Raw genomic sequence first — 22,963 nt, forward strand, 5'->3', positions numbered from 1 at the left:
ACGGAGCTTTTCATATAATTTAAGATTTCAGTAGCGCTATCAGTATATCCGCAGATCACCCGGCGGCAGTCTTGTATTTTTTTTCTCTTCACGTTTTTGCTCTCGTCAAAAGCGTTCCTTATTGGTTCTTTATGGCAATCTTGACTGTGCGATGCAATCGATGGAAACACTTTAGAAGATTTTGTTACGTATCAGAACAATGGACTATTACCTCCAATATTTTCATAACAGTGTCTTACAATTTTACAGTTTTCAAAATTTTTGCCCGAGAAGGCTGGAAATGATGGTAATTGACGAATGCGCGCTGCTCGGCTTAACGGCACCTTTCGCGCCCCACCCAACCTGGCGTTTATAAACAGTTTCTGGTGGGTCACATTCCTGGGATATTACGTCACTTATTACTTTTTCCGACTCTGCACAACGTTGTAGTTGACAACTAGTCCTGCCATTTTACCGCGGTTTAAGGCTATCTAACGTATCATTAAGCCGTTTAATTCTTCCCACCTACTGCATGGGCGCGCACAGGGCTCGTCGTGAGGGCACAAAAAGGATTCGAAAATAGGGGCACGTAGAATACGTTCCAATTAAGCATGCAGCAGACATGAGCTATTGCTTTGTGCATGCGCGGAAAATCGAAAGGAAGTGTTTGTTTTGAAAAAGCAGCAATGAAGTTTTGAAGTAGGGTGACAAATATTTAAACCATTGTTCAAGGAGCTTTTATCGCGAGGACGAGAACGACGACAGCCAAGAATGGACAAAGACTGAATTGACGTTATATTCCTGCCAGGGCGTGCAGCAAACAATCCTTAAACCAATTAAGGATAACGATCCCACTCTAGTTAACGATTACGCCGCTTACGATGCGGACAGACGATTATCTTGGAGCGAATAATTCATGGCCAAGGTAGCGACCAATACTAGAATAGTGTTATAAAAAATGTTATGTAAGCTGCAGAAACGTTATGTGTTTCAACTGGAACGTTGGATTTTTAAAAGTGACAAATAACGTTATATGCTATACATAAAAAAAATAGCTTAACATTGAAAGTAAACGTTATTGCCACGCTGCCTTTTAAGCGTGATTATAATGTTAAAACTTTACAAATAATGTTACATGTTGCTTTAAAAATATTACGTTTCAATAAACATCGTTGTAATATATAGTCTTTTAAACGGTTTTAATCGTAACTATAAAGCAGCATCACAAATATTTTTCAAGCAGCATTGAGTCCCAGAACTTTTCCCACTGTATATATTAAAAATGTTTTTCAACTAGCAGTATATTTTGCAACTAAATCCGTTCACTTTGTGTGCTTGCCATTGATAGCGATGATTAAGTTTTTGTGTACCTTCACAACCGGCGGTAACAGTGCATGTTCTAGACGGCGGGCTTACATGTTCGTAAAGGGTTGCTTTGCAATTTTTGAGAAGGCTGCATTTACGTTGTTTACAAGTGTAATAAACATTGTTCCACCGTTTACCTGAAACATTAAAAAAGTTAGAGAAAAAAAAGGACATTAAGAAAAGCCAATTTACTTTTGACCAAAACACATTTTGATGCCAAATGGGGAATGGTGTTTTTCTTCCGTTCAGTTCTTTAAAAAAAAAAGTACGCTAAACATCAGCGCAAGCTCTCAAACATCCTGTGTGTCGTTTTCCCTGCCCTCTTCAACCGAATGTGTAGGTGAAGCTTGTTCGCTACAACACTCCTGCGCACGACCTCTCCTGCGCACGACTTACGCGCGGTTATGGTGGCCACCACAGCGTGGTTACACCACGCGCCCGACGAGACTGTCCGCGGGCCCTTACATTTCTTGCTGCACACGGCTGGCAGAGTGAAGTGAAAGGGTGACAAACACGAGGCAGCACTACGCACTGCTTGGAAGATGGCAGGCCGGCTGCAGTGACGCCTGGATGCGGGAAGCCGCTGGCCCTCTCCCCATCACACATCCTCGCCACTTTCCCTTCCGCTCCCATCGTTGACGTGGTTATTTTAGGCACACCTCCCGTGTCGCCCGGCTAGCTCAGTCGGTAGAGCATGAGACTCTTAATCTCAGGGTCGTGGGTTCGAGCCCCACGTTGGGCGCTTTATTTTTCATTTTGGATGGCGATTTTTTAGCTGCTAGCTACACGTTATTCGAGACACTCGATAAATGAATGCGCTAGTGGTTTTTGCAGCCACATACTTATTTGCGCACAACTGTGGATACAAAAGTCCCGGCATTTATATCTTCAATGGTCACAATTTACCCATCCCAGCCTACGTTGCCTGGGGCCTTCAGCTAGCTCTCGCTCTCTCTTTTTTTTCTTCAAACATCCTGTAGCCCCTTAAAAGTCTCTACGGTTTTTTAAAGGTCCGTTTACAGATGGAATCCGTCCTGCCACTTCTATGGGACGCGGCCCGGAGGCCGCGCCGGAGCTCAACGAAACGCTTCCAAGATGTTCCGTTTCATTTTATTTATTCCGGTCGTGCGCACTTTTCAAATGGTGGACTTTCGATTGTTCAAACTATCTTCATGTGAACAGCCGGTGTATTTTGGCTCCGGCAACATACCGTGAATAAAAACTTCCCTCTTAATTTCGGCTCCGCATAATTCGCATTAACATTTGGTCCCCTTCTAGTGCGAATTAGCGAGAATCGGCTTTTTTATTCGTTCGAAATGCTACGAATCCAATTCTCGTTGGGTCCTTCTTTGCAACTTCGAGCTTCACCCTTGTTCAGAACCGTCCCCTACGTTCGAAAAATGAAATTCTAATCTGCTTTGCTGCTACTGCCCACACTCGGTGGGGGAATTAATGCACAAAATCTGAGCGGCCGCGGAAGGGCATATTGATATCGGCGAGCAGCGAAAGTCGCCCCATCAAACTTAATTCGTCGATTGCTTACGTTTCTGAAGCGCTAGGACAGCAGGAAAGAACCGCAGCGAATCGTCCGCCACAGATCTGCAATACGCAGGTGTTAATGCGCCTAAAATCATGGTAAAAGTGTAAATAGACTCCGAGCACATTCCGAAAATGTCGCCACGCGCATGCATCTTTGCGGTTGGTTTCTTTACACAGACGCTGCCACCATCGCTTCAGGCCTCTTGAGGCGACCAAGGAATTGCCGCCGAAAGACAAGTGTGGCTCTCAAACGCGGTATTGAAGAAATCCGGCAGCCATTTGCGTACTTTGTGTTTATTCGGAGCTGCAACGAGCCTTCATCGCGGTAATAACAATTTAATTACACCACTCTCCTGAACCGGCAACCAAGACAGCTTCTGTGCCCCGTGTTCCATATTTATCTGTCTTAGTTGATAAAAATTTTCCTGAACAAAATACTGGCTATTTGGGCTTCACCTGTGACTACAAGGTAACTTATGATATTCTGCGTTTTTAGATAAACAATTTTGCATCGGAATTTTTCTGGGTTGTCCAGAATCGGCAGAAAATTGCAGCCAACCACAGCAGAATTTTCGTCACGGCGAATGAAGCAGCTGGTTTGAGACGCTGCGCCATCTAGCGCACTGCGAGGCAACCAATGCCAGTTCGACTGCTGTGCTTCCCAGCTCCCCAGATGGCGCAGCCTCTCAAAACGGCTTGAAGTCGCTGGAGCTTTAAAACAGCTTTGCCTGTGCGCCTTCAGTTCCCGCGGTCCCCGTTTCCTACCCATGGGTGATGCTGGGCGGATTCAAAAAGTTTGCTGTTGTGTGTACAAGGGATGATAGCGCTGCTTCTTAGCTAGTAGGAAGGTAACAAAATGATGTGGGCATTCTATAGTGTTTCTAGTACACTAAGAAACTATATACAGTATTGTGCGTTTTTATCGCTGACACATTCAAAAATTTCCCCGCCTCAACCGCTGGCTCATTTGCGGTGAAACTGCACACAGAGCTTGCGTATTATGGTAACTTTTGCATCGTAGCAAGTTTGACAATGGTACTTACTTAGTTCAGGCGCACATGATGCGAAAACGTAAGCGTCTACGAGAGATTGGCGAGCCAAAACCCGCAGAAGACGCTTTTTTAGCTGAGAACCGGCAGTGGCGCCATCTGTTTTCGGCAGCGGAAAGCGTCCCGATTAGGCCGCCGAGGCGTGCGTTGCAAACAATATTCTTTGAAGGGTAAAGCCTCGTTAAATTAGCTGTTCTGATATTTTTTTCCCGCTCAGTTAGCCGAAAATGTTGTAAGCGCTTCAGTTGAAGCAGACTGAACGGCATATATCGAACGGTCTCGTCATGACGCTTTCTGCTGCTGAAAACATATGCCGCCACTGCCGCCCTTCAGCGAAAAAGCGTCGTTTGCGGGTTTTGGTTGCCGATCTCTACGTAGACGATTGTGTTTTCGCATCATGCACGGTTCAACTAAGTAAGTACCGTTGTCAAACTTGCTACGATACAAAAGTTACCATAATACGCAAGCTCTGTGTGCAGTTTCACCGCAAACGAGCCAGCGGTTGAGGCGGGGAAATTTTTGAAAGTGTCAGCGATAAAAACGCACAATACTGTATGTTCATACCTGTTGTTCCTCTTTAGAAATCGCAGACTATTCAGAGGGTCATAAGCTGCCAACATTAAGATTATTGCATGTGCTTTTCTTCTAGGATAGACTAAAGAAGTGCTTGCGCTCTCCGCACGTACGGCACATTGTCTCAACGCATACTGCAAGGCAATGGTCTGAAGCGAGCAGCTGCACATGCTGTGGTGTTTTGGTAAGTAGCGGACAAGAGAAAAGAGGCTAGTGGCTACTGCCCTCGTGATAAATGGATATTGTAAAAAGTGCTCAAAATCATGGCGCCTAGGTGCACCTGAACCCGAAAGTTGTGGGTGCGACCAAGGTGCATGCAGACAGAGCGCGTGACCAGTTTCCCATATACGACCTAGATTCAGTGCTCTGGCTGCCTCAACACTACAACCACTAGAGACAGAGGATAGTCTTGATTGGAAGGAAGATGATGGGCAGCTACCTGTGCAGTGCGGCACTATGTGTGTGAAATGTATCATAAAATACTGGTAACGTTTCTGTGTAAAGATGGCATGTCATTTACTTTTAACTTTTGCCTACCCCACACTAATTTATATGTGCCTTTTGCTACATTAAAAATTTGTAATTAATGCAGTGATAACTTCACTAATTACATTGATTTTATAATGGTCACTGTTCTCCGGCCACTTCATGCAGCATAGTGAAAACTTCAAGCAGGACTTCAATGTATTTTTAATTATGCTTCGCGGAACTCTACGAGCTAATAGCCATTCTCGTGACCTTCTCTTGCTTTGTTGGCCTTGTAGATACCTGCAGGTCACCAGGAGTGTATCCCTCTATTTTCATGACATATCCTTTTTGTGCTACTGCACATATTCTACTGCAAATACTCGAACACAGTCTACTGCAAATATTTCAAACAAGAGCAAGATGAAAACATTCCCACCATTTCATATTGCATGAAAAAAATTCAGATGAGTACACAGGAATCGGAGACTACTTCAAGGCTATTTTCATTGACTGTGTCGAAATGTCTCTTCAAGTCTAACGTTAGTTTGTCACCTTTAAGAGCTGCCTTTGAGAGTCGACAGCAGTGGAGCCACATTGATCAGCGGCATTTGATGCAGCTGCCTAACAAGGAAGCTGGAAGTGCTGTATCATTCAAAAATGGATTGAAGGTAACCTCAGTGACCTGCATTTGGAGGCTGCTATGAGCTTAGGCAATGGGAACTTGTCGTCAGTCTGTGGAGTACTTAATCATAGCTTGTGCAAGCATGAAGGTCATTGGGACTCTATAAAAAATGCCTACATGCTCCCTTTGAAAGCTGGCAATGGGAGTGGCCATGTTACTGGTGTTGAATGGTGTTTGATGGCATTTTTGTGGGATGTTGAATTCCTGGCTGTGATAATGAAAGAATAATTGGCCTTGATCTGATGACATATCTTCCAGGTTCAAAAACCTTGCTGCATTTGATGGCAATTGTGGACTGCCTGTAGCTGCTACATGACATTTTCCAACTGTCTCCTGATGCTCAGGCACTGAGTCATTGCATAGCCTGCTGATACAGTTTGCTGCCTACTCAGGCTTGTCAAAGGATGGAATTCAAGCAAGGTACATAAGCTTTGACGTTTAGTACACTAGACTTGATCACTTCTTCTCATGGTTCAGCTGGCTGCAGTGCCCTTCAATGACAACATCATGAGGGAGCAAGCTGAACTGCTGCTGATGACGAGCATTGCTGGAATTGGAAAGCCTCCAAAGTGACTGAAGTGCATTTTACTATTTCTGCGCCAAAAGAAGAGCCAACATACAATGTGCAAACTTTGCATGACCCCAACAAATGCCAATAAAAGTGTCATTACAAAGGTTGCTTTTCTAGTATTGTACCCTTAATTGTCACAGAAAGTACTAGATGCTTCCAGTTCTACTATATGGTTCAATGAAAATGGGTTCTTTATTGTATATTATTGGAAATTTGACATGAATTATGCAAACTTGGGTAGGTATTTTGTGTAATACTGCTGCGGTATGGTCAAACCATACCTAGTTCGTTGCTTTCTCTGCATAATGTTGAATTCATGCTGGGTGTGGTGTAATGATGGTGTAAAGGGAAAGCTTCTACAGCAAGGAGCCACAATGTTCGTACATGTGACAATCCACTGTGTCAGGCATGTGAAGGAGGAACTTATTGCTTGCTAGCACTCCAGGTTCTCAAAGTCATGTCTGCCAGCACTTCCCACCAGCTTTTTGACGATTTACAGCAAGAAGAGGATTAACTTCAGTTGTCTACAGCAGCAATGCAGCAATGCCCTAGAGAGCTGGCAAAGACATGCTGCACGATTAAGGAGCTACAAAATGTACTCCAGAACAAAACAAACCAAGCACAAGGGTTTGATTGCAAGCTTATTGTAGATCATGCAGGCAGCATGGTGAAACGGATATTATGAAACAATAACAAGCATGCAGGTAGCAGTGAGGTACGTCACTGGTCAATGGCATCTACAGCATGAAGAGATGCACATGCTCACCTCAGAAGTGGAAAAAGTAATGAAGAGTCAACAGTTAGACTTTATATACAGGAAACCAGCCAAGCTTTTGCCAGTTGCGCTTGCTGACATAAGAGGCAGTAAACACTGACTTAGTTGTAGTCTCCAAGAACTTGTAAATATATATTAAAGAAGTGTGGAAGAACTGAGATGTGAAATGAAGAGTTGGTGCGAAGGATGGTGCAAGCAACACTTGAAAAAAAAAAAATACTACAGGAGCAGAACACAAAAGGGAAACGAGCTGATGCATTAAGCAAGAAGGCATAGCCTTGCTTGGTGGATACGTAAACATAGGGCCTTGTTGGATCTAGTTTGAGTGGAAAGCTATCTTGGCAGGGACGGAAACATACCTGCTTGCCTGTTGCAGAGTAGGGGAAAGTACTATGGCTAGTGCAGCAACTCTACCCACTGGAGAACCGTTACTTCGCCAGAAAGAACCTTTAAAAACACTGACAAACCAAGTGAGGTAACAGGAAAAGGGAGAATGGAGAGAGTAGGCAAAGAAAATTTTTGGTGCATGCCTACACAATAGAAGTTCATAGTAGTTATTTTCAGAAAATTTCAAACGTATTTTAAGGAACTTAGACATACTGCAAAAAAGCACACACACACACACACACACACGTGTGTGTGTGTGTGTGTATACCTCATATATATATATATATATATATATATATATATATATATATATATATATATATATATATATATATATATATATATATATATATATATATATATATATATATATATATATATATATATGAGGTATCCTGCCTCATGTTGCCAAAATTTGGATGCTAATTAACAAAAAGGCCAGAAATCACACCAAGAATAACGCGGCGATGATGGAAAGAAAAAGATAGGAGCCGAGTTGAAAAATAAGAATTGTAAGCGTAAAACTATTAATTGTTGGAGTGGATAGTAAAAGAAAGACGTGACCGCGAGGGCGGCCGATAGTTGGATGGAGTGACGAGCTGTGGAAATTGTACGAAGTAACGGCCGCGGTTGGCACAAAATGCTAATAAATGGTAACCATAATTACGAGCGGCCGGCGGGAATTGAGCGCCTCTAATATGGTCATATATATGACGAAGTGCACATAGAGGCACTTTCTTCGCTACAAAAAAAAAAAAAACACTTTTGGAATGCATTAACACCCCCGTCCCTTAATCAAATGAACACGCAGGTTACAGGGTCCAGTGCAATGTCCCCGCGACGCATCGATCGTCAGTCAAGAAAACAGGGTGTCGGAAATGGCAAAGAAGTCATTCTGCAATATTTAAAAAACATGCTCGTCTCCGTCATGTCTACCCCGGCATACACCTAGGAAAGATGGGAGTGAAGTCTCGTTCCCGTCGATAGCTCAGTTGGTAGAGCGGTGGACTGTAGAGGTTTCATGCTATGGGCATCCATAGGTCGCTGGTTCGAATCCGGCTCGACGGAGTGTCTTTTTTCTTTCAGTGCTCTAATAAATATGAACTGGCAACTGCGAATTGTGCTGGAAAACATAATTTAGCCTTTTCTCTATCCTTCCTTTTGTGGCTCTTTTTTAAAAATGCGACAGGGAGAAGTGTGTCCTTTATTTTCTCAGATCTAAGAATATGACGATCAGTGCCTACGCGCCTTCCTGCCGCTGTGTGTTGTTTTAATATTTTCAGCCTAAATATATACTTATATCGCACTCTCACTCGGCATTGTTTGTAAGAAAAGAATTGAGGTGCGAGATCCCAGTAGTCCCTCCAAACGTTGGTCCCTCCCATGGAGGATGGTCCCTCAAAATGTGCTCCAAACAGATCTGTAGCGTGGTAGCGCCATCTTCCTTATAAAAATGACAATACGACGCAGAAAAGCCTGCGCCGAGGTCCGACAGGTGGAGAAACGATCACCGTCTGGTCCCATCTCTTAGTGCAATGAGTGCAAAGGGAGGTGGTTGTCCACGAGCTGCAGGAGAGCGTTGGCCCCAAGGTTGGCCCTGAACTCATTTGCTTTCCGTACTAGTGCGCTCCTTTGCTTCCGAACTGCTGCCGTTGTTTTGTTCATGCCGAAAACACTGAAGAGCCCTCCCGCTCAAGACGCTATTGTGGCCGCAGGGCAGTGCGCGCGCCCGTGAGCGAACCTTGGTGAGCCTCTGTGCATTTCTCGAACAGACGGGCTTGACGTACCTTCTGTTCTCCGCCAGGTAGTTACACGCAGTGACCGAACGCTCCGCGTGCACTACCTAAGAGTATTAACAGCTGGGCGCCCCACCCCAGCTGTTGTGTGCGAAGTGTTGCGCACGTTTTTATTTTTTATATTTTCTTTCTTGACTGCACATGCGCACAACCTGGACAACTTTATTGTTACCCTTGTAAATAGTGTATATATGACCACTCCCTATGTCCTTTCTTGCAGTCCCCTCATCTCTTTCATTTCACTTCTTCATACTGCCTGCTATCCTTTATTTCCGCTGCCCCAGCTCAGGTGCCGCCGCCACAGTGATGGCAGATGCCGGGGCTAGCAAAAATCTTTTAACTTCCAGTATTATTATTATTTTTAAATAAACACTTACTACTACTACTACTACTTTCCTCTGGAGTGGGCGCTAAACCCTACTCGATCGCGACAGCCCAAAAACCCCCAGTGATTAATGGAAGACAACAGCACAAGTGTTTCCTTCACTGGACGTAGCTTTTTCAGAACAAAGAAAAACAAATTGCGTATTTACTTGATTGTGGCTTTATTTTACGATTAATACAAGCGAAAAGTAAGCGCGCCGTTGTGCTGACCACATAAAATGTTTTTTTTTAGTTTACAAGAATAACAGTACGTACCTTACAATTTTCAAATCCCCAAAATTTTTGTCGAAAAAAGTAGGGCGTGTTTCCTTCTCCATCTGTGCTCGAATCACTATAGAGACGCCCTTCGATGGAGTCGGCACTGCCATTATAGCTCACTACTAAATCACAGAATATTTAGCGCCACCATGATTGTAAAGTACGCGGCAGTGGTCTTTCCAGCGCGGAGTCGAAAACATGAAAAGTTAAAGTAACGCGAGCGTGACACCCTAAAGCCGTTACCTTGCTACAGGATGAGACCAGCACGAAATAGACACCGCCGACCGGCCCAGTTATACGGAAGCAGCCAGGACCTCCTGCCATTCGGGTCGTAGGATCTGTACAGAGGCGATAATATATATATATATATATATATATATATATATATATATATATATATATATATATATATATATATATATATATATATATATATATATATATATATATATATATATATATATATATATATATATATAATCTGGAAAAGGTGTCCGCCGAGATGTGCGAAAGATACTGCGCCATTTCCTTTCCCCAAGAACCAGTTGATTCCAGTTTGTTCCCAGCTAATTAATTGCCGTTGCAGTCAACTGGGAATCAACTGGAATCAACTGTCAAGGACTGCCAGCCAGTCTCTAACCGCGGACGCGCAACACCCCGTCTTCCAGGCTTACGTGCCAGGAGCAGGGAACAAACGCCTGTTTTGATGGCAATAAAAATTGTTCAATGAATAAAAAAAACTGAAAATTAAGTCACTTAATATAATAAAATATTGTAATTTTAACACTACGTATAATAATAATTAAATTTTTTTTGGGGGGGGAAGGAAGTGGCGCAGTATCTGTCTCATACATCGTTGGACACCTGAACTACGCCGTAAGGGAAGGGATAAAGGATGGAGTGAAAAAAGAAAGGAAGAGGTGCCGTAGATGAAGGCTCCGGAATAATTTTGACCACCTGGGTATCTTTAACGTGCACTGACACCGCACCGCACACGGGTGCCTCAGCGTTTTGCCTCCATATAAACGCAGCCGCCGCGGTCGGGTTCGAACCCGGGAACCCCGGATCAGTAGCCGAGCGCCCTAACCACTGAGCTACCGCGGCGGGTAACACCTGGTATAAAGCTTCACAAACGAGGTGCTCTCTCAGGAAAGGCGTGTAATGCGCACGTGTTAGCTCGAGCTGCCTGGCACCTTCCTTGCCACTGGAAAAATTGAAAATTGATTTTGAGGGAAGGAAATGACGGAGTAACTGTCTCACATATTTCGGTGACACCCGAACCGTGCCGTAATAAAGGAATAACGGAGAAAGTGAAAGAAGAAAGGAAGTGGTGCCGTAGTGGAGGTCTCCGAAATAATTTCGACCACGTGGGGACCTTTAACGCCCGTGCGCAAAATGCGCCCGTGTGGTGTGCGGCGAGTGGTCGAATTATTCCTAAGAACCCGCCGCGGTGGCTCAGTGGTTAGAGCGCTCGGCTACTGATCCGGAGTTCCCGGGTTCGAACCCGACCACGGTGGCTGCGTTTTTATGAAGGCAAAACGCTAAGGCGCCCGTGTGCTGTGCGATGTCAGTGCATGCACGTTAAAGAACCCCAGGTGGTCGAAATTATTCCGGAGCCCTCCACTACAAGCACATTTTTCTTCCTTTCTTCTTCTACTCCCTCCTTTATCCCTTCCATTAAGGCGCGGTTCAGGTGTCCAAAGATATATGAGTCAGATACTGCGCCATTTCCTTTACCAAAAAACCAATTGTTACTATTATTATTATTATTCCTAAGATGGTACCTCTTGCTTCCTGTCTTCTTTCACTCCCTCCTTTATCCCCTAGCATACAGCGTGGTTCGAGTGTCCACCGAGATATGCAATAGTCACTGCTGCATTTCCTCTCCTCAAAACCAATTTTCATTTTCCATCTTCAACGTGCCCTGACATCGCACAGCACACGGTCGCCTTTTGCGTTTCTCCCCCGCTCTCCTTCCGCCTTTATCTCCTGGATACCCTGGATACCGTTAAATCCCAAGGGATCCCAGGCTGCTGAAAGGGGAGGAAGATGACGGCGGTCAAGGCTCAAGTCTTCATCGCCCTCTGATTCCTTTACGGGTGCGGCGGATGCGTTTCGATAGAGGCGAAACGTTAAGGCGCCCGTGTGCTGTGCGATGTCAGCGCAAGTTAAATGACGATGAATCAACATTTATTAAGCCCGAAATAAATCGGTGGTGCACGCAGGCCCCAGACGGAGTGGTTCCCTAGTTACGAGACCCATATGTTTCCAGCAGCTCCTGGCCACTGTCCATCAGTGCGAGCTGAATCGGTAGGCCGGGCGGAGCTGGATGACAAGGTCTCCCATCGCTCAAGCGGTTGGGGTTTGGGGGTGTTGCCGGGAAGGGGAGGAGGGGGGGGGGGGGGTCTTGAGTTTTGTGCACTCTGCCAAGACGGGCGGCAGGGTGCCCTTTTCTCGTTTGGAAAAAGGACAGAGCATATCGTGTTCCGCAGGGTACATGCGGTTCATCAGTACGGGATGCGCAAGCGATCCCGCCTGCGCTCGACGCAGGATCGTCTGTTGTTGCCTGGTGAGTTTGGGGTGCGGTTCTGTCAGTCTGCACCTTTCCTCGCGGTACATCCGAGTAATGTCCCGAAAGCTGGTAACCGGGTGCGGTAGCTCTTCGGGCTCGTGCTGGGCCCGGATTGACATTTCTCGGGCATGGTAGTGGGCGATGATGTTGCCTGCTACCTGCGAGTGAGCCGGGACCCAAACGAGCTCTATGGCTCTTCCCGGAGGCTTGCACTTGGATAGAATGGCTCGGGCCGCGGAGGAGATTACCCCCCTGCGAAAGCACGTTAAAGATCCCCAGGTGGTAGAAATTATTCCGAATTCACCCGCCGCGGTGGCTCAGTGGTTAGGGTGCTCGACTACTGATCCGGAGTTCCCGGGTTCGAACCCGACCGCGGCGGCTGCGTTTTTATGGAGGAAAAACGCTAAGGCGCCCGTGTGCTGTGCGATGTCAGTGCACGTTAAAGATCCCCCGGTGGTCGAAATTATTCCGGAGCCCTCCACCACGGCACCTAATTCTTCCTTTCTTCTTTCACTCCCTCTCTTATCCCTTCCCTTACGGCGCGGTTCAGGTGTCCAACGATATATGAGACAGATACTGCGCCATTTCCTTTCCCCAAAAAACCAATTATTATTATTATTATTAGCCCTCCAATACGGCACCTCTATCTTCCTTGCTTCTCTCAGTCCCTCCTTTAATCCCTTCCCTTACGGCGCGGTTCAGGTGTCAGCCGACAGATGAGTCAGATGCTGCGCAATTTCCTTTCTCCAAAAACCAATAATAATAATCAGTACAGTTATTTTATGATCATGCGGCTCAGTAGACGAGCGCCTTAAACACTGAGCCACCGCGGCGGGCTGGAGGGAGAAAGAGAGGACTAGGAAAGGCTTTGGCTTTTCCGCTCATAAGCAGACAGGTGCAATTGTATAATTTTTTTTTGCGTTTTGGTCGGGTTCGAACCCGGGAACTGCGGCTCAGTAGCCGAGCGCTCTAACCACTGAGACCACGCAGCTCGCGAGTAGGAACTTGAATTAGAGATTTCGGTGGCGGCTCCTCTTCACAGTTCCAGAATATGTGATCATAAGTGGCTATTTCGCCACATAGTGTACATTAATCCGAGTCGTAATCACCGGAATGGAATTTTGATAGTAAGTAAGGAGTCATGAAGGATCGCGTCTGGAGTCGCCCCTAGGTGGTCTCCTGCTCCTTATCTAAAGTTTCATCTGGAGGGAAGAAGACCCTCCTTTCTAGTTTAAAATGATTAGTAATGAGAATCTCTCAGTAACTACCGCCTCCCCTGCTCGGCTGACGAATAACCGAGCTTCGATGCGCGCCGCAGGGTTCCCTGAGTGAGCCGCGACCCATATGAACTCACTTGTTCTAAATCTTTTGTTTTACCCAATATGTTCACTGCTACCTGAGAAATTCTGCCCCTCGCATAATTGTGCATGGCGAATTTAGAGCTGCTTAGAGCGTAGTATCAGCGCTCCCGAAGACAGCGCTAGAGCGCCATTCACTTCAAAACGGCGGCAACCCCGTCATTCGTACGCTGTGGACGTCGCGAGATAGAATCTAGAGGCTTTTAGATTCAATGTTCTCAGCCACACACGACACGAGGCGAAAGACTGAACTTCGTTGGACGAGAAAATATATAGGCATAAAAAAAATACGACGATGCTATGCTACGCCGAGCCTTTTGTGCTTCCCTCAAGTAGTAGAACATAAAAAAGAGAAAGATGGTGGCTGCGGCGATATAGACAATTTAATTAATTAATTAGTTATCGGGGTTATGCCTTCATTGGTAAAATGAAACATTGTCCTTAGAAGGAAAGGAGAATCATGTTTTTGGGCGTCGAGAACCCGCCTCTGTCACGCTTTGTCGCGGATAGAGAGCACGATGATGTGCGGAGGTCGCGACGTGTCAGTAAACCGCAGCACACACCAAAACCTTAAAACTTAACTTACGAAATAAGAGAGCAAACGGAATTTAAATTTCACTAAAGGTCTCATGCTAAGGAATTCAGTGATCCGGGTTCTGCAAATTTGGCCTGGGTTTGATCATTTTTATTCTGATAGTTTTGTTCAAATGAAAGGGAGTAAGTGGCATCCCTTGGCATCATGCGGATAATGGGGTGCCGGTCGCTTCATCGCTTATGTTGCGCTCAGGTTTCACTACACTCGTCCCAATCTTTGTATGTACAGTAGTACATGCTTGCAGGTGTTTATGACCTTTGGATTTCCTGTCAGTTTTGTATCCATTGTCTCACAGTACAATAAACTTCTCTTGATTCGCCTTTTACTAAAGATTGCCGTGTGGAGGGGCTTACCAATGAGCCTATAGGCGAATTTTTGGGAGGCCCTGCCCGTTTGGGTGGGGCCTATTATTTGAATCAAAAGAAAGATTGCATTGTCACTTTGATTATATTTAGTTCACACTAAACATGTCGGACTTCTAGTGTTATGTGCAGTGGGGTCGTTGAGAGCCCGTAGACGTGCTCTAAACCGAACACGCACACATATACATTATTGTGCGTTTTTATCGTGACGGCTTTAAAAAGTTTAAAAGTTATATATATTTTCTCATTTGCGGTGAAAGTGCACACAGAGCTTGCGTATTATGGTAACTTTTGTATCGTAGCAAGTTTGACAACTGTACTTACTTAGTTGAGCCGTCCATGATGCGAAAACGTAATCGTCTACGCAGAGATCGGCGAACCAAAACCCGTAGACGAGGTTTTTCCGCGGAAGGGCGACTGTGGCGCCATCTGTTTCCGGCAGGGGAAAGTGTCTAGTCAATACGCTTTCGACTACCGAAAACAGATGGCGCCACTACCGCCATTTCGCGAAAAATCCTCGTTTACGGGTTTTGGTTCGCCGATCTCTACGTAGACGATTGCGTTTTCGCATCATGCACGGCTTAATTAAGTAAGTACAGTTGTCAGACTTGCTAAGATACAAAAGTTACCATAATACGCAAGCGCTGTGTGCACTTTCACCGCAAATGAGCCAGCGGTTGAGGCGGGGAAACTTTTGAGTCTTCACGATAAAAATGCACAGTACTGTACTTAGCAAGGGAATTCCGTAGCGCGGCGGGCTTCCGAAGTTCTGGCCTTACAGAAGTAATGGTTTCCCGTTTATTGTGGGTGTCCGTTCACGTTATCTCCGAAGTTAGCAGTGCCAATTACGCAGAGGTTTCTTTTGTCACTTATTATAACTACGCTGCGAAGGTGCTTGTGAACACCAGTCAGGGCTAGCCATAAAAATTACAATTGTTTTTTTGGGAATGGAAATGACGCAGTATCTGGCTCATATATCGGCGGACACCTGAACTGCGCCGTAAGGGAAGGGATAAAAAGGGACTAAGAAAGAGGTGCCGTAGTGGAGGGCTTCGGAATAATTTCGACCACCTCGGGATCTTTAACGTGCACTGACAACGCACGTACAGCACACGACCACGAGCGTTTCGCCTCCATCGAAACGCAGCCGCCGCGGTTGGGTTCAAACCCTGGTACTTCGGATCAGTAGCCGAGCGCTCTAACCACTGAGCCACAGCGGCGAGTAGCCATGAAGCTTCCAAATACGGTGGCGGGGAGAGGAGGTTCGCGGTGCTCTGTAAACCTATCCAGTGAGTGCACGCTAGAGCAACGTGTCTAGTGTTCTAGAGTCACTAGTGCACAGGAACACTAGTGCACTCACCACTCAGAGCCATCCATGAGCGAGCCGGAGTACTCTGGTTTGCTCGGTTGCACTAAATTATAGAGGGACCTTAGGTTACACCAAAGGCGGTGATGGTGCCGCTGCTCAACTCACGAACAGGCGCTTAAGAGCGGCGCTCTAAAAAACTGAAAACTGGTTTTGAGGAAATGAAAGGCGCATTGAAGGCTGATTCACAAAACGGACCGTAGGTTCGCGGCCGACGCATCACGTGTTCACACGTCACTACGAATTGGACTGCTGTCCGATGCTGGGAAGCGCACGTTGCGGACCAAAAAAGCAGACGACGCACTGGGCGAACCAAGGTTGCTAGACTACTTTAAAGCGATCAGCAACGCTGTGAAGCAAGAAAGAGAAGGAGACGAGCTTTTGTCAGCGCGCTGTGGACTACTTCAGCCCTACCGACACTGTCCAATATCTCCTGCTCCCCCCTCTCCTTCACCCCTCCGCAACCCTAGCCCGAGCAATGCCCACATATACAACTTAAAGGGAAGCTGAAACAGTTTTCAAATCGTATGAAATGCTGTGGTTGGGAAGAAAGGACCTTGAAAATCATGTGTGTAAATTTTTTCTCGATTCTGTTCGAAAAATGAGCCGCAATCGCTTATTAAAAACCCGCCGCCGACACGCCCTCTTCGCTTCCGGAAGCGCCGAATGGGGGCACGGCAGAAAAGGGGAACTGGCGGAAGTGACGCCATTCACGGGTAGTCGGCCGGCCGGCCGTCCCGCTTTGGTGAACGACGGTTCAACGCAATCATCTGCCAGTGCCGATTACTTTCTCTGGTTTGGGCGTCTGTTCCGAGTGCGTGCAGCGACTAGTCGTAGTCATGCCTTCGTTTTGCGCAGCGTTCGGTTGCGCGAACACTGGCGGCCGAGACGACGTGGTGTTCCACACGTTCCCAAAGGACAGGAAACTTTCTGCGCGGTGGGTCACTGCCGTGAAAAGGAAAAACTTCGTGCCTACGAAATCAACTGTGTTGTGCTCCGACCATTTCCGCGACAGTGACTATCATCGAAGCTTGGGAACGATGCGGGCACTCGGTATTTCAATTAAATCGGCGCGACTGAAACCCGGAGTCGTTCCGTCAGTGTTCCCACACAACAGAAGCACTTCGCCACCTCCAAGAGCGGCCTTCGCCAAAAGAAAGCGGCGTGAGGTAAGTGTTTTAACGCACGCTTGTGTATTTAGCGGTTCCTTGTTTCTGTGGTTCAGCGTTCTGCGAACCGTGTGTAGCCATATGAAGGACGCAGTAGCGAAGGGCTCGCCTACCCGCTTTTACATCATGCATTTCCCAAAACTGAAATGCGGCTGCCACGGCCGGGTCAGGTCACCCTTCATCGAAATCAGCGTGCTAGAAATCGGCACCCTGGGGCCGGGGCTAGCAAAAATCTTTTCCTTCCTTTTTACTATTATTTTTAATAAAACCACTACCACCACCACCACCATAACCACTGAGCTATCGCGGCGGGGCAATTTTAAGTAGCAGCGTATTTCTCGTTCGGTCGAAACGCCGTCGGCGTCGTCGTAGTAGTAGTTGTAGTTGCCGGCACCGCGCGTCGGAAATATTACTTTCGGGTGTCCACCGAGATATGTGAGACAGGCGTCCTTTCCTTTCCATAAATTGTCCAACGGTCAAGGCGACGCGCCGAACAGCCGTACAGGTGATGGCGTTCAGTCGACTCCTCCGTAACGCTGCAACACGCTGTCTCGTCCCACTTTTCAAGCCTAGGCGTCCACCAAAAAAATTTTTGTTTGGTTTGGAATACGTGCTAGCAGCACTGCAGTAAATGAAAGTTTAGCTGTGCAGCATAGAATCGGCACCTTTCGTCAGAGTTTTTGATTCACCCTCTTACCATATATCTATTGAAATGTTCATGTTCCAGTACTTTAAATCGCACCACATCAGTGCAATGGAAGTAGTTTTCTCTGTGCTTTACATTCAAGCAATTAAAGCCTGTGCTGTTTAACTGGTATAAATTTGACTTCTTTTGAACGTAGTGTTAGAACTTCTTTTGAATATAGTGTCGCATCTTTCAGGATGCAAAAGAGCAGAGTGCACAAAAGGGCATTTCTGTGTATAGTAAATTCTGCGAGGCTCCTATTCTTTGGATGTGGTCTAAGACAATGAGGTCATCAATACTGAAGAAAGAAAAGCTTTTGTCTGTGGTTTTCATGCATTTTGATGCATGCGTGTCTTTTCATAATAAACCTGCATTTGTGTTGCCCGCATTTCATGCTCTTTCAGGTCCTTGTACAGCTGCTCGAAAACATAGCTCCTCAAGAAGTTGCCATATCACTACCACCATCCCCAAGCGAAGCACTTGTAGCAAAAAGTGTGGCAGAGGCAGATGATGTTGCAAATAATGTTCCTGACATTACTGACAAAAGCTTCCAAGTTGTGGTGCGGCCACCAACACTCTGCAAAGGATTGCAAGCAAATGTGAAAGCACCGATAACATCACGAAAAACGCAGACACAGCCTCAATGTGTTTCAGTCGGTGGGGTAATCTTGTCATGTTTTTTGTGCATGTCTTCATATCGAGCACATATGGAATGTTCACTTTAATATTTTAGTTGTAGTTGTGAGCTTCAAAATATTTTAAAGCGAATTGATCTCTTCTTTATTCTTACTGAAAATTATGACAATGAGCTCTAATATATTTAGTTGAATACATGTTCCCTTCTTTTAAGGTGTCCAGGTTGGGAGCTTCCTGGTGGATGCAGCTACCCAAGTGAATTTTATGGTAGAGCCATACGAAGAGGATGACAGCCATACTGATTATGAGCCTGAGCCCGAACATCACGATGACTAAAGCCCTGACAGTGACTCCTGGCACGAGTATGTTTTGCTATTCTTACTGCTGCATACCTTTTAGCTTGAGGTACCATTTTATGGAGCTTATGGGATGGCACAAATAATATAAACTCCATGCCATTGCTTCACAAGTTTTCACTATAAGAATCTTGCTTTTTTTTTCAGGTGTGACAATTGTGATGGGCACCTATGTTTGCAGCAGCAGTCAGCCATAGATGATTCTGAGAGAGGAATAGTTTTAGTTCAGAAAAAGAACCTGAAAGCATTGTTTGAAGTGTGCCACACGTGCCTTGCACCTTGCACGTGCAGCATTCACTGCGAAGGAACTCTGATTGAAATACGTGCTTGTCGTCCTTCAAGGCACCAACTGTGCTGGAAAAATCAGGATGTTGTGAGACAACAGCCAGGATTAAACTTGCAACTTTGTGCTGCCCTTTTATTTTCAGGCAATAACCCCACTGCATCTTTGAGAATGTTGTCATCGATTGGTGTTGAGGTAGTCACTGACAGAATATTCTTCAACATTCAGAAGATCCATCTTTGGCCTGCAATCGACAGAGCAAGCAATTGTTTTGAAAAAGTTATGCTTATTGAAAGATTTCACGGCAAGTGCTTACTGCTTTCAAAAATCTTTTTTTGAAGGTTTGGAGGCAGCAGCAAGAGCAGTTGTTGAAGGATGCCAGGGGCAAAGAAGTCGTCCTTGCCGGGGATGGGCAAGCCGATTCACCTGGCTTCAGTGCTAAATTTGGCACATATTCTTTGTTGGACGTCCAAAACAACAAATTGCTGAACTTTGAGCTTGTCCAGGTTTGTTTTCCTTTTACTTAAGCATTCTGTGAAGGCCTCTTAACTCCATACTGCTAAAGGCCGTCTGCTGCAGAAGTTATGACTACTTTTGTTTCTGCTCTATATTGGCATTTTTTATCATGAGAAAAACAATTATATGTTGTATATTGCAGTCCAATGAAGTAGGAGGCAGTTGCTACATGGAAGTAGAAGGCCTCAAACGTGGCCTGCAATTTCTTGAAAACCAAGGCATCACTGTGAAAGCTCTTGTGACAGACCGACATATTCAGATCAAGGCACACATGCGAAGAGAAAGACCAGGCATCCAGCACAAGTTTGACGTTTGGCATGTTGCAAAAGGTACTTTGACGCAGCACATTTTGTGGTGAAAATATCGTCATTTGCAATGTTTTCTGTTCAGGGTGTTTTGTAATAAAATGTGAACACTGATTATTAGCTCTTGCATTATGCCTTTTAGGTGTCTTCAAGAAAGTGATTGCCATATCTAAGAGGCGTGATTGCAAGGACCTGCAGCTTTGGGCTAAGTCCATTCAGAACCATCTATACTGGTCAGCTGCATCCAGCCACGGGCACAGTGACCACATTGTTCCCAAATGGTTATCGCTTCTCAACCACATTAGGGATGTGCATGTGCACAATGATGTACTGTTTCCAGCCTGCCTCCATGACAAGCCTGAGTGCCGGATGTGGCTCAAAAAGGGTAAGTAGAGGCCTAGCAGAAAAAAATATAGGAAAATTTAACATGTTGGAAAGCAATGAAACACTCTGTTTGAACACTTGGCTAGAATCGAAAGCTGGGAAAGGTGGTAATGCTCATTATGTGTAAAATACACGAGGCGAAATGAAAACTTGTACACGTGCTTCCTTCGTGTTCAATATTTCCTCCATCAAAGAAAACTGTAAATTGTTAACTGTGAGCTCTAACGTCTTTAAATAACTCAATCTGTGAAAAAAGACCATAGTGGAGACCACCTAGACTTCCTTATAGTGAGCTGACGTGTCATGAAAAGATAACAAAGTTAGAGCATTTCAACCTTTTCTGAAATGTAATATTTCAGAAAATTTTTTTGCACCCACTCTCTCGTTCGTGTTGCTGTTTGCTCAGATAGTGTAAACGTTCCTAACTCAATTCATTAATCTTTATCTCAAGTCTCTTATTTCTGTCTGAGCAGAAATGGTATTGTTGAACTGATTTATTCTGACCAGTATGTGACTGCCCTGAGTCAAGCAGGATCGTTAACATAAATGGCCCAGCATTTTTCACATAATGTTATGCTTTGCATACGAATGTTTTTTCACTGTTTCTATGCCATCAAACCATGCCATTGTACCATCCTTGCTCTATTGACACGAAGCTGTTTGCCAAGAGCAGAAAGCCAGGCAGAACCTTTCCAATCTGACTTCGAGTCTTCACTGTTTGATCACTGTGAGCACTGTTTGATCAATGTGAGACTTGTCTGCCCAGTGGGAATTTACCAAGAGTACTCAATTTGCTTACTCAACTTTGATTTGTTTCACTCTCTCTCCTGTTTTTCAGAATCGAAGCATTTGAAAAGCTAAACAACATAGCTACCTCAAAGGTCCTATTGGCAGACATGCCGAAGCTATCAACTAAACACCAGACTTACGGTCTGGAAACGTTTCATAGCCTTTTATTGCATTTTGCCCCAAAGAACTGCCAGTACTAATACCTTGGTATGAAGGCAAGGTAAATCTCAACATCTCAGGTCTGTTTAATTTGCTTGTGTGTTTACATATATCCATGTAAACACACTGATGTGAAGGCATGCATGACCGTGGATAAGAAAATATATTTTGGCTACGCATGAGGCCAGCAACAGTTCCATCACTGTGAGCAATAGAGACACCGCATAATTCCTTAGCCATTTGGTTAGCCAAGCACCGTACGTAAACAGTGTTTAGGCAGCCAGGTTTTTAGAAATATATGACCGCTTGCATTTCAGAATGACAGTGCCATATTTTGTTTTTGTTGCAAGACTAGAACCATACTTTTAAATGCACCGGAATGGACTGTGTGTGCTTGCAAAAAGGTCAAGATATACTTCGAACCACTTGTGAGCATACTGAAATACTGTATTATGCTACGGAAAAAGAAAGAATATTTGATCCAATGAAAAAAAGTAGCTGCATTCTGAAATAAACATTCACCAAAATTTCTCACATTTTTGAAAAATAACCAAAAGGTCAACATCCTTATTATAATAACAGTGTTTCTCAAACAACAAATCACCTGTGGTGGCAACTAGTTATACACAAGAATTCCTACTCCACACATATTCATAGTTTGCTACACTGTACTAATATGGTTACCTTATGGGGCGACAGTGTACAGGCCTTAATATATGACCTACGCAAGAGACAAGCAATGTTACATGTAATGACTTACTGTACTCTTGATCACTGAGCATTGTTTCAGAACCCAGTTGGCCGTCATGCATTACAATGAAAAATGTGCACGAAGCCAAGCCTGCCGACTGGACGGTGCAGCCCGTTGGAACTTGAAATACCCAAAGGCCACGGGAGGAAAAGCAACTGCTTGCCCTGTAAAGGAACAACCAACATATGGTACGTGCAAATGGTTTTACTTGTTATCAAAGCAGCATTGCTTCATGTCATTCTCAAATTTCTTTTTAGGGTACGTACAGACACTTCTGAACATGGTCATGGTAGAGGCAAGCAGGACATCATAGGCCAAGAAGACTGCACTCATGCAGACCCCACCACCGCTGAGCAGTCAGTTTTCAAGGGTACCAAAGGAAAAAGCTGTAAAGCAAAGGAAAACACGATTCAATAAGTAATGTAGGCTCCTCCTTTGTTGAGAGCAGGAAATCAGTCCGCCTATCAGTGCGTATTGTCTTCAGAGTCCTGGCTCTCGCGTGCAAGATCCATATGAATGCTGTCGTCAACAAGCATGAAGAATCGGAGCGTGTGAGGAACGCATAAAGTAGGCGCACTCTAGCAGCCATGCCATTCGAATGTCACAATAAACTCCATGTGTGTTTCAACCAATGCCTCTCAGAATGCTGCCTTCAGCCGCAACACTGAGTTAGCACTCAGCAATACAAAAAGATTTCCGTGTGCCGCACGTTCCTCTGCTGAGCTGCCAGCAAATATTATGCTGAACTTCAGTGTTTGCGTCCTTATGTTGCTGTCTTCATTTATTTACCTGTGGAAAATACTGATTTTTTAAAGCAACTTCATGTATATGTTGCAAAATAAATATCAAGT

The 22,963-nt window shown here is 45.1% G+C and overlaps 1 protein-coding gene, 1 long non-coding RNA gene and 2 other non-coding genes across 13 annotated transcripts; all 4 read left to right on the forward strand.

The window, feature by feature from the left end:
* Nucleotides 1-2,013: 2,013 nt before the first annotated feature.
* Nucleotides 2,014-2,086, forward strand: TRNAK-CUU (transfer RNA lysine (anticodon CUU)). Its single transcript has one exon. It is a non-coding gene; the product is annotated as a tRNA-Lys (tRNA).
* Nucleotides 2,087-4,085: 1,999 nt separating this feature from the next.
* LOC144118647 (uncharacterized) lies at nt 4,086-6,404 on the forward strand. Of its 2 annotated transcripts, XR_013312089.1 has the most exons (4): nt 4,087-4,346; nt 4,582-4,689; nt 5,914-6,075; nt 6,133-6,404. It is a non-coding gene; the product is annotated as an uncharacterized LOC144118647 (long non-coding RNA). The 2 variants fall into 2 exon arrangements; XR_013312088.1 differs by having other exon boundaries at nt 4,086-4,346; nt 5,914-6,404.
* Nucleotides 6,405-8,365: 1,961 nt separating this feature from the next.
* TRNAY-GUA (transfer RNA tyrosine (anticodon GUA)) lies at nt 8,366-8,456 on the forward strand. Its single transcript is given in 2 exon segments — nt 8,366-8,402; nt 8,421-8,456. It is a non-coding gene; the product is annotated as a tRNA-Tyr (tRNA).
* An 8,337-nt stretch (nt 8,457-16,793) lies between these two features.
* LOC144121337 (THAP domain-containing protein 5-like) lies at nt 16,794-22,740 on the forward strand. Of its 9 annotated transcripts, none has more exons than XM_077654509.1 (8): nt 16,794-17,248; nt 18,338-18,590; nt 18,784-18,931; nt 19,550-19,714; nt 19,867-20,053; nt 20,172-21,441; nt 22,152-22,300; nt 22,370-22,740. In XM_077654509.1, the coding sequence occupies exons 1-3, from the start codon at nt 16,919-16,921 to the stop codon at nt 18,903-18,905; spliced, it is 705 nt and encodes a 234-aa protein (XP_077510635.1). In that variant the 5' UTR covers nt 16,794-16,918; the 3' UTR covers nt 18,906-18,931; nt 19,550-19,714; nt 19,867-20,053; nt 20,172-21,441; nt 22,152-22,300; nt 22,370-22,740. The 9 variants fall into 9 exon arrangements, with proteins under 9 accessions (XP_077510635.1, XP_077510633.1, XP_077510632.1 ...); XM_077654507.1 differs by having other exon boundaries at nt 20,172-21,422; XM_077654506.1 differs by having other exon boundaries at nt 20,172-20,414; nt 21,070-22,300.
* The last annotated feature ends 223 nt before the right edge of the window (nt 22,741-22,963 follow it).

This window comes from Amblyomma americanum, chromosome 2 (assembly GCF_052857255.1).
Source record: "Amblyomma americanum isolate KBUSLIRL-KWMA chromosome 2, ASM5285725v1, whole genome shotgun sequence".
NCBI classification, from domain to species: domain Eukaryota; kingdom Metazoa; phylum Arthropoda; class Arachnida; order Ixodida; family Ixodidae; genus Amblyomma; species Amblyomma americanum.

Coding starts and splice junctions, on each gene's coding strand:
- LOC144121337 (XM_077654509.1), top strand. CDS start 16,919: ATGCCTTCGTTTTGCGCAGCGTTCGGTTGCGCGAACACTGGCGGCCGA. Junction 17,249..18,337: donor CCAAAAGAAAGCGGCGTGAG/GTAAGTGTTTTA, acceptor ATGCTCTTTCAG/GTCCTTGTACAGCTGCTCGA. Junction 18,591..18,783: donor GCCTCAATGTGTTTCAGTCG/GTGGGGTAATCT, acceptor CCTTCTTTTAAG/GTGTCCAGGTTGGGAGCTTC.